We start from the raw sequence: 11,179 nt of genomic DNA, 5'->3' as shown, positions 1-11,179 counted from the left end.
AATATTCACACATTGTTTGTAGGTAATGATGTTTTACTCACAAAATTTATAAAGTATAGGGATAAAATACTTTATAATAAAATTTATAAACTAATACAAACTTTCATAATAATTTTAAAAAAAATACTATTAAAAATATAGTTGTGATAAAGAAAGTATAGAATGTAAATGGATATGATTTAAATTTGATAATGTAATATAAACATAAATTTATCATGAAGGTAACATTTAAATTTATATCACTACAAGAAAATACCTCATTAACAACTAATTTTAGTGACCAAAAGTTGTTAACCACTATAGTAACCAATTTATATATCAATTTACAAAATAAAAAAAATATTGGTTACTAAAATAGTCACTATTATAAATAAAAAATTATAATTGGTCGCTAAATTGGTTACTAATTAATTAGAGACTAATTTAGAAATCAATTCTTTTGGTAGCAAAAACAAAGGTAACTAATTTTTAGTGACCAATTTTCTCTGGTAGCTAAATTTTAGAAACCAATTTAGAGAACAATTATAATTTTTCATTCATAATTATGACTACTTTAATAACCAATAATTTTTTATTTTGTAAATTGATAACTAAATTGATCACTATATTAACTAAGAACTTTTGATAATTAAAATTGGCTACTAGTGAGGCATTTTCTTGTAGTGTATTAAAAGTATAAAAATATACATAAAAAATAGCTATATAAGTTAATTATTTGTATTAATTTTTGTAATATCTAAGTAGTTGATTTAAGAAATGTTAAAATTAATAAAATAAAATAATTAAGTTTAAAGTTAAAAACAATAAAATAAAAATACATAAAACATTATAAGAAATTAAGAGAGTAAAATTATTAAAAAAAAGTAATTACAAATATATATATATATATATATATATATATATATATATATATATATATATATATATATATATATATATATATATATATATATATATATACTACTACTACTAAAAAAACTCATTTTTCATGCCAATTTTGCTTTGATTTTTTTTTTCAGAAATACTTACAAATTTGGTTATGAAATTCACAATAAATTTTGTAAGAAATATTAACGAATTTCACAATTTTGTAGGAAATAATTATCCACAAAAGAATTACCTGTCACAAATTATAACAGAAAAAAGTATTTTTTTGTAAATTTTGTAACAAATTTGCAAGAAAAATCTCATTTAATATAATAATTTTTAATAGTGATATATATATATATATATATATATATATATATATTTTTTTTTTTTTTTTGAAAATTTGAAAATTTGAAAATAATTTTTTTTTTCATTCAAGATAAAATATAATTTTAGTCTCTTCATAATTTTATAATCCGAAAATTTTAGTTTTTTAATTTGAATTATTGACATCTAATTTTCTGTTCTACAAAAGCAGCGACTTTGGTCAGAAATAGTGTAAATAAAAAGTGATACAAGATATTTGGGTTCACTGGCACATGAAACATTTTAAATAGTATTTTCTTACTATTCTATTTGATTTGTTACAAAAAGAAAAGCATAAGGAAATGTAATTGCGAAAAAGCTAATATCAAAATAATCTTAAAACAAATAAATAGGACAATAATTAAAGGCTCTCATATATGAATGTAAACAAAATATGTATCCATAGATAAAATTTGCAATAAGTAAAAATTCAATATTGGAAATAGATATCACGTGTGATAGATAAAATTTACAATAAGTAAAAATTCAATATTGGAAATAGATATCACGTGTGATGAGTAGAACATTTTTTATATCTACGATTAATAGGTCATGTATGGATATAATTGTAATCGTACATGTTATATTTTAATTTAAATTAAAGAAAATTAAAAAAATATAATTAAAATATTTACATATCTGAATAAATTATTTTTTATTGATTAATTTTAAAAAATCTTATTTTTTTAATAAACTATCATTCGATATTGTTTAAATAAGTTATTTTAATTTTATTTTAAGTTATTTTAATTTTATTTAAAATATACGAATATTATATATTATATTTTACTTAAATTATATTAAAATATGTTATTAAATATTTTATTTTTTATAAATATCCATAAATATATGTAAATATTTAAATATTAAAATAATATATAAGTATCTAAAATATCACAAAATATAAAAATAGATAGAAGATAAATATTTATCCAATAAACAGAATATATGAAAGTTATTATCCATACTTACCCGTTAACCTCTAATCTTATACGTAATAAAATATAGATGTTTTAATCTAGTCTCATACGCAAGAAAATATTAATGTTTTAATTTTGATAATAGCAAATTTTTATTTTAACTTTTAATCTTATAATGACCAATTATATTTATAATTGTTTCAAAATAAATCATTACATGACTCTAATAATGAAGAAAAAGAACAGTACACGTGGCAAAACGTGCATGCTATCACTTCAAGACAGAGATACTCTGCACGCTCCACTCTGCTCGGAGTCTCGTCACAAATCGTTTACCCACTATTATGTTTTTATTATTTCTTTTAAAAATAAAAGAATGAGTAAAAGTTATAAAATTATACGATAACTACATCAGATCATGAAATAAAATAATAGTCAGATAAAATATTAAACGGTAAAAATTTAATTAAAAATTATTATTTTATTAAATACTTAATAAATCATAAAAATTTATAAAGATTCAATTGAATGTTTTTATATTTATAATAAAATTTAAACTTAATTAAACCTCAAATAAATATAAAAATCGAATTAATTTTAAGAAAAGCAATTTAACTAATTAATTTGAATTACACACTTTAATCACCTAAAAATAATCGGTTATGTTTACTGTTTATAAGAATAAATTACTCATCGAAATTGTTTAGATACAAAAGTAAAATTACTTTTGAGAACTTTTACATCAGAAAAAGTTTTATATTTTCAGAATAAAAGCTATTATAAATATTTTCAACAAGTAAGTTATTTGACTAACATGATTTTTTTTCTTAAAAGTCAGGTTAGTTAAAAAAAAAAAAAACTGTCGTAGGTTTTTTTCACAAATTATCAGATACGCAACGGTTCTTCAAAAGGAAGAAGGAGAAAAGAAAAAAGAAAAAAATTAAAGAAGCGAAAGTGTCGCCGGTAAAAGCGGTGGTTACGTCGGTTCCAGTTGAGGGACCTGGGGATTTGACGGCGCAGTTTTGAAAAGCATTGACTTTGGGTCAACCTATCCGACCAATCACTGTTTGACACGTCATATCTTTTCACATCCCGAGGATTGACCAAAATCTCCTCTTTCACACACCATATATGGCGTTCCCAAAATGATAATAATATTTATTAATACTAAAAGAAAGGTTTTGTGATACAAAGAGATCTTATTTGGAAGTGGATTTCAGAATCTGAACTCCTTCTCTAAACACTATAAAATAAGAAGAAGAAAAAGGGATACTAAAGATTTTGTGATTTCCTCATAGATTTGCTTTTGCCAAAGGGACTTTATATTATACACGGATATTATATTAGCTGATACATGGAATACAAAATCTTTCATTCATAATTACATTATTTTTAAAAATTATATTTATATTTTAACAACTAAATTTTCACACAACCTTCTTTAGATGACATTTTTGAAGTAGTTTAAAAATATAAAAGAATAAAAAAATATAAAAATAAAAATCATTTAGAAAATACCATCGTATGGTAATAGAAAATTATCAAAATGAAGTTATTAAAAAATCATTTTTCATTTTTAAAATTGAATGTATGCACTTAATTATTTTCCACAAATCAATTGATTATATATATATATATATATATATATATATATATTTATTTATTTATTGTTTGTCTTTGATCATATTCAATACTTACTTAAAACATTACTTGTTAAGTAGCATTTTTTAACAAAATTTACCATTGAGGAAATGATTTGATATTCCACATATGCTTAGTTGCTTATATTAAGTAACATTGTTTAAGAGTATTCACAATGCATGATAATTTGAATGAGTGGTTAATCTTAATTCTACGAGTTTTGCTACAGCTACATATGTAAACAAACTTTACAAAATTTATTCTAAAGCTAAAAGGTTAAAGTGGGTGTCAAACTTAATTTTACAAGTTCTAAAAAAACTCAATATTAACGCTTAAAAGTATGTTTCATACTTTTTCTTGTTTAAAGCACAATATATTTTAAGTAAGTTATTTATATAAATAAACAAGAATGTTTATATAAATAATATAGTTGTTTGTAATTATTTGGCTTGCTAACTGAAAATCATTTATTTGAAAATCAAGAGGTTTATATCATTGAACAATTATTTATTTTTCAGGTGATTAATTCATTTAAATGAAAATTCGTGAGTTTTGTTCAATGTTACTTGTATAATAACTTCAAATTATATACCCCAATTATAATTTTTATTAAACAAAATTTTCTAATTTGACTAAACTTCTGTAAACAACCATTGACGTAATACAAAATTCAACAATTATAATATGAGTAGTTACTTATAAATAAATTATACTAGTGTAAAGATATGTCATACTTTCCAATCCAATTTTAATGTTTTCAACTGCAAAAATTAATATCTATGATAATATATAAAGAGAATTCTCTTTTTGTGTCTATATTTTATAATACTAATTTTACTCTTAATTATTTTAAAAATTAGTTATTTTATAAATAATTTACTTTTAACCGTTATTTTAAAAATATATTTTGTTTTAAATCATTATTTTAAAAACTTTTTTTTACATATCTTATTATTTTAATTTTATATTTATTAACTATTTTAAAAATTAATTATATATTTAATATTAATTTTAATTTAAACTTCTTAAAAATTAAAAAATACGAAAATACAGGTGTTGTGTTCGCTAGTTATATAATATATTTCATTCAGAAAGTATTTTGAGCTTTGGAATGTATAATTTTAAAAGTAACGATAAAATGCCAATAATAAATTTGTTTTTAAAATATTAATAAGGATATATAGCTTATACACATGATTTATTAAACTTTAGAGTAAAAAAACATTACCTTTTTGCTCTTTCAACGTTGATCTAGATATTTTTATTATCCTTTAACAAGTATGAAAATATTTTATTTCCCTTGTGAAGATTTCCACAAATGTGTTACAGAAAAAAAGTGAAAGAAAATGGTGACGTGACATGATATGATAATGGATAGATTGACAGAAGAACATATCATGTTACATTATTATATTACACTAAGCTGTATTTAAGATCTAAGCAAGCACAAGCGTCACGTTGAGGATTCCTTCGTCTCTGTCTTTGTCTCTTTCTCTCTCGCTTTGCTTTTCCTCTGGTCGAAGCAAGAGATGGACTCCAACACTCTCGTTTCATGGCCCAGGATGTCAGAAAACATCGAGGCTTTTCCTCTCTCACCCAACAAATCCGAAGAGGTTCATGTTTTAGCAGTTGATGACAGCCTCGTTGATCGCAAAGTCATCGAACGCTTGCTCAAAGTCTTAGCTTGCAAAGGTTAATTAATTCTCTCGAATAATGAAATCAAAAAGACAAGTTTTTTGTTCATAAAAATCTTCGCTTTATCAGTGTTGTTCCTTGTGAACTGAACATTTTCTTTGTTAAATTGCAGTTACTGCTGTGGATAGTGGGCTCAGAGCACTGCAATTGCTTGGACTACTGGATGAGCCGAAAATTCCCTCTGAAACTAATGGTTTTGAAGTATGTATCATCATGGGGATCATTTAATTCAGTTCCATTTTCCAGAAAAAGATACACTGACATAAAAATGAAACCATAATGTTCTAATCTGGGTTGTGCTATTTTTTTCTTTAGCAGGGTTTAAAGGTGGATCTAATTATCACAGACTACTGCATGCCTGGAATGACAGGTTACGAGTTACTGAAGAAAATCAAGGTTAGACAATAATTCAAACAATGTTCCTTCAAATTTCCACATTATTATAATGATAAAAATAATCTTACTATAATAAAAACACAAGAATCGGTTTTTAAAGGGTTAACATGGAACAGGAATCGTCCACTTTCAAGGAAACTCCAGTGGTGATTATGTCCTCTGAAAACGTTTTGCCACGCATAGACAGGTACCATTGTGTTGGAGAGTTTAGTTTTTCCGGGAGTTGAATTGGTTAAAGAAAAAGATTTTGAATTTCTGGAAATTTATGCAGATGTTTGGAGGAGGGTGCAGAGGATTTCATAGTTAAGCCAGTGAAGTTATCAGACGTGAAGCGTTTGAAGGATTACATGACAACAAAGGAGGCTAAGGTTGAAGGCCGAGACAGGGAAAGGGAAGGGATCCTCAAAAGGAAGCTCTCGGACACTTCCGATGTGTCATCATCATCACCACCGTCTATTTCCTCATCATCTTCACCCTCAGTGATTGACTCACCAATCAGACGACTTAAAATGACCAGCACTGATTGATGTATTTATTTATTTACATATATTTTACTTCTCTGATTCCTCTAAACACTACAGCTGCTATGTGTATTTCTATATTAGTGTTTTCTTGTTATTTGTTTTTTCCTCTTTTAGGGTTTAATCTGCAATTACCTTCCCCGTTAATTGTAACGGTTTTTGTTGCGCTGCCCTTTTCTTATCTTTCACCAAGTTATTTTAATTGTTTACATGAAGATTGGTTAATAAAGTTATTCACTTATTACGTTGTTTTCGTTTTACAAAAGGGTAAAAGCAAAACTGAACAAAAAGATTAATCGCTTTAGTGACGAAGATTAACTATGAGGATAAAGAGGTAAAAAAGAGGTGTGTTATTTGACGATGAGATAACGTGAAGAAAACTTATACTTTTACTCTCATTTTTTTTTCTTTCATCCTTTATTCTTTAGTATAATTTAGTGTGAATTATTAATTTTTATAAGAAAAAAAATAGTAATACGTTAATTAATAATTCATACTAAATCATATAAGAGAGTAAACAAATGAGAGTCATAATATCATTCTGTAAATGAGATAGAATATAAGTGTGGAAGATGTTGTAGGTAAGAAGAATAACGAAAAAATGGGGATTGGAATCGGATATGTTTTGAAATGTTGTGTGAGAAAGAAGATAGGAAAGTGTAGTGGGGACAGAGGGTGGTTTCTGCATTTGTCTAGTTGTCTGGAATGGAGAAGGGTTTTGTGGCATAAGCCGTTTACTATGGTATATTACCAAACCTTGGCCATGTGGAATTGGAATATTTGGTCATTGGTGCTGGACCAGGGTGATCTAAAGAGAGTAGGGGACACACACACCATCTTGTACCTTTGCTTCTTTAATTTTAACCTTTTTCCTAACAACTCCTTATCTCTTTTTGGCATCATCACATGCCACATTTTACTTCTCTGTTTTACCGTCTTAGGTTTGTGCTCAGACACGGTTAAAAGCAGAAAAGCATTCGCACATGAAACATTCAACACAGGTTGCACTCAACCGTGTTTCTACTACTGTTGAGCCTGTTTTCGCTCTCTCTCTCTCTCTCGCTTCTGTGGTAGCCCTACCTTAGATTCTGTCTTTTTCTGTCTATCCATTCTCACCTAGCTAATACCAATAACAATAACAATAACCCTTGTTAAAGATATAGTCAAGATTCCTATAATTACCGGCTTCTCACGTCACCCAATTCAACACTCATCATATCTATTGTTCTTAATTATCACACCCTTTCAACCTCTATCGGTTATGCAACCCTCCTTCACTCTTATAATTAATGCTTTTCTTTCTTTATTCCTTTCCAGCTCCCCTAATTCTTGAATCCAACATCCAAAAATTTAACAGATAAAATTCATAAAACAAAATTATAAAAAGTTACTGATGTGTGGTAAATAAAACTGTACCCTCCTACTGTTAAATATCATAATAGATAATGTTAAAATTAAAAAATGGTGAATAATACCGGTCGACACATCTTAGTCTTACGTTAAATCTAACTCAATTTTTTAATATTAACTTGTAAGATAAAGTTTGTATTTATTTATATATTATAAATTTATCTTACTTTTATTTAATGTAAAATTTTTAATATATTTTTTATATTCCAATAAATATTTATGACATATTTTAGATGATTTTAATATCTAATTTAATTATGCAAAATTTATTTGTTTGTTTTATTTTTAGTCGATGTTAGATTTCTTACCATGCTACTAAATTATGTCTTTTAATCAATTTTTTGTAATGTAACTTTAGATATGAAATAAATGATATTTGGTATAATGAAAATGAAAGAATGAAGATATGAGTTGATGGGTTGGGCCTGTGTAATTAGGAGTGAAGATATGCAATGTGATATTGGGGTCCATGAAACCCAAAATGCCAGGTATAATAGAAGAAATAACGATCTTTCTGGTGGACATGAATGTTGTATCAGCAGGTTGGTCCCATAATAATTGTCTCAGTCCAAAGTTTAAATTTAATTATGTGTGTCATGGTTGGCAAAATCATGATACGTAAAATCTGCTATGTTTTGTTTGATTGTGCTACAATGGGACATATGGGTCTTTTAATATTTGTTGTCAATTTCTCATAATTGGAGACGAAAGTTTACTGATGGATCATGTATAGATTCTCTTGTCGCTTTCATTTCTAAAACCATTTTTCTTTGCCTTAAATAGGTTTTAGCTAAACTCCCACAAATTATTGTAATCAACTTGCCTAATCAAAACGTTCATCACAATCGTTATGGATTCACCTGTTCCTTTGCATGGCTACACTTCCTCAGCTTCAATCACATGTCACAAAACCTATTACACAAACATCTCCTATTATCTTTTTACTATATGCTATAAATATATTTATTAATTTTATTATAATGACCACAACAATTGGACACACTTCAATTAAATCTCTCATTTTTTTTTTAAAATTGTTTTCGTCTATAATATTTAAATCCAAATTTTTATTTAAGAAATTTGAATTAATTTTATTCCAACCCCTTTCCCCCTTTAACTTCGTCTCCCCCACCTCCCTTTCATCATCAAAAATGGGAGTATCTTTTTAAATTCTTTCCTTTATAAAAAATTACTTTTTTGTTAAAAAAAACAACTTTATTAATCCAGTCTAGAATTTAATTACGTATGATAAGGTTTAATTAAATTTAGAAATATAATATGCATGTGATAAGTTTAATTAAGTTATTTTGTTCATTTTAAAAATTTAAAAGCCTTTAATATAGTATGATATATGTTTAAAAGTTACAAGATGTGATAATTATAAGAAAACTTTATTTATTCAATATATTTGAGTATTGGTGACCATTGCAAATGACACTGAGCGCCAAATGTCCTGGTAAGGACAGATTCAAGGGTAAAGCAAGTAAAGTCACTTGCTTTAACCTCCAGTAATAGAAGATTTGAAAAACAAAATATTATTACTAATATTTTCTTATTAATTAATTAATTATAAAATTATTTTTAAGAAAAAAAGCCTCAAAAAAATATTTTTGTACAAATATACTTCTATTAAATTAATTATAAAATTATGTTTGAAATAAAAAAAGTTCTCAAAAATATATTTTATTACTAATATAGCATTATTACATTGATTATAAGTTTTCTTTTGAGAATAGAATTTAATTAAATTTTTATTAGTGTATATTAATTTTTATTGGTATTAAAAATGATAATTAATGAGTTAAAACCTTTATTTAGTATATTATAATTTTGTTTACGAACTTAAGAATGATTAGTTATTCTTATTCTCTTATGATTCTATTTTTCTTCTTTTATCTTTTTATCTCTTTGTGATTTCTCTTGCTTCTTTTTACTTTCTTCTCTTCCAAAAGTCATTTTTTTGGGGTATTGGCATATTACATTCCTTCAATCTCATATTGCCTGTATGTACTGGTTTTTCATCCTCATTTCTAGTTAGTATGCTTTTTCTTTTAATTTGTGTTGTTGTAGTTTTATCCTAATTTGAAATTTTACAAAAATAAGAAATGCATTTCTTTTGCCCATATTTGTTTTTCGATACTTTTTTATTTACGAGTTTTAAGAGTTTTTTTTTTGCATATATTTTGACGAGGAACTTAAATTTTTCTACAGACCTATTGATTAGATTATAGGTTAGTCTTTTGGTGGATAATAGATTAATTTAAGCATAATTCAAAGTTGAGTTTTCTGGAGAAAGATAATTCAAGTTTAGGGAAAAAAAGACTTATTATCGAGTTCAGAAGAACCTAAGTTTTTGTCAAAAACGTATTAGACGCAAAACGAAACAATTTGATAAAAATATTGAGAATGAAATTGTAAAATCTCTTCAAGAATTGTTTAGAATTGATTACTTTTTTTTATATTGTAGATAAAGAAATTATTGCACTTCACATTAGATTTGAACAATTTAAAATATATGAAGATATTTTTTTTTATGTGGTGTTAAAAAATTACAGTCCCTAGATTGTACATTTTTGAAAGAAAAATGCTTAAATATTGAAAAATCTTCAAGACATGATAATTTGTTGGATCGTGATGAATTTGATTTATTTTCATAATTAAATATTTTAAGAGAAATTATAGGTTTGGAAAATGATAAGCTAATTGACAATTTTAATTCTATACAAAGATTAGATTCTTTTCCAAAATGCATATATAACTTATAAAATAATATTAATAATTCCAGTTTCAACAATGTCTCTTAAAAGATTAAATGTTAAATGAAATTAATTATGACAATTTAATAAATAATTTTGCATAAAAAAAACTTAAAAAATAAATTTTAAATAAAAGACCTCATTTTTTAAGTTTGCTTCATACCTCTTAAACTCTTGAGTTGTCCCTGCATATGAACAGATGAAGTTGCAGGTTTAGAGGCATCTCTAGAGGATGAACAACCATAAGTTAGAGTAATGTAATATGTTAAAAAGTCATTTTTAATAAAAAAATATTAGTATAATATTTATACAAATAAGAAATTTGGTTTGAAATTGAAGAAAGACAATATTGCTTTATTTTGAAAAAAAAATTGGGTGACTATATTGCTCTATTATTATAACATTTTTTACCACTAAATTTTAATATAAATAATGCTACTTAATTTTGTAAAAATATTTATACTTAATTAGTTTTAATCTTATAAAAAAGATTAAAAATACATTTCAATTTTTTTTAAATGGAATAAAATTGAATTAAAGAAACAAAAGTAGGGACTAAATTGAATCAAAGACAAATATATGGAGGCTAAAGTGATACGTGGCATTG

At 25.1% G+C, this 11,179-nt stretch overlaps 1 protein-coding gene across 2 annotated transcripts; it reads left to right on the top strand.

Moving 5' to 3' along the window:
• Nucleotides 1-5,225: 5,225 nt before the first annotated feature.
• On the top strand, nt 5,226-6,650 carry LOC114176983 (two-component response regulator ARR17-like). 2 transcript variants are annotated; one of them, XM_028062189.2, is made up of 5 exons: nt 5,226-5,486; nt 5,602-5,690; nt 5,808-5,885; nt 6,002-6,072; nt 6,157-6,650. In XM_028062189.2, exons 1-5 carry the CDS (start codon nt 5,324-5,326, stop codon nt 6,410-6,412), a joined length of 657 nt encoding a protein of 218 aa, XP_027917990.1. In that variant the 5' UTR covers nt 5,226-5,323; the 3' UTR covers nt 6,413-6,650. The 2 variants fall into 2 exon arrangements, with proteins under 2 accessions (XP_027917990.1, XP_027917989.1); XM_028062188.2 differs by having other exon boundaries at nt 5,805-5,885.
• The last annotated feature ends 4,529 nt before the right edge of the window (nt 6,651-11,179 follow it).

Source organism: Vigna unguiculata, chromosome 3 (genome assembly GCF_037176805.1).
Source record: "Vigna unguiculata cultivar grain cowpea cultivar isolate G323 ecotype 2 chromosome 3, ASM3717680v1, whole genome shotgun sequence".
NCBI lineage: Eukaryota > Viridiplantae > Streptophyta > Magnoliopsida > Fabales > Fabaceae > Vigna > Vigna unguiculata.
Note: the sequence above shows the minus strand (reverse complement) of the source record. Positions and strands in the feature narration are given on the sequence as shown.

Excerpts from the sequence above, each read along its gene's own strand:
- LOC114176983 (XM_028062188.2), top strand. The coding sequence starts at position 5,324 with ATGGACTCCAACACTCTCGTTTCATGGCCCAGGATGTCAGAAAACATC. Across the intron at positions 5,487-5,601 it reads CAAAGTCTTAGCTTGCAAAG|TTACTGCTGTGGATAGTGGG; the intron begins GTTAATTAATTC and ends GTTAAATTGCAG. Across the intron at positions 5,691-5,804 it reads CTGAAACTAATGGTTTTGAA|CAGGGTTTAAAGGTGGATCT; the intron begins GTATGTATCATC and ends TTTTTTCTTTAG.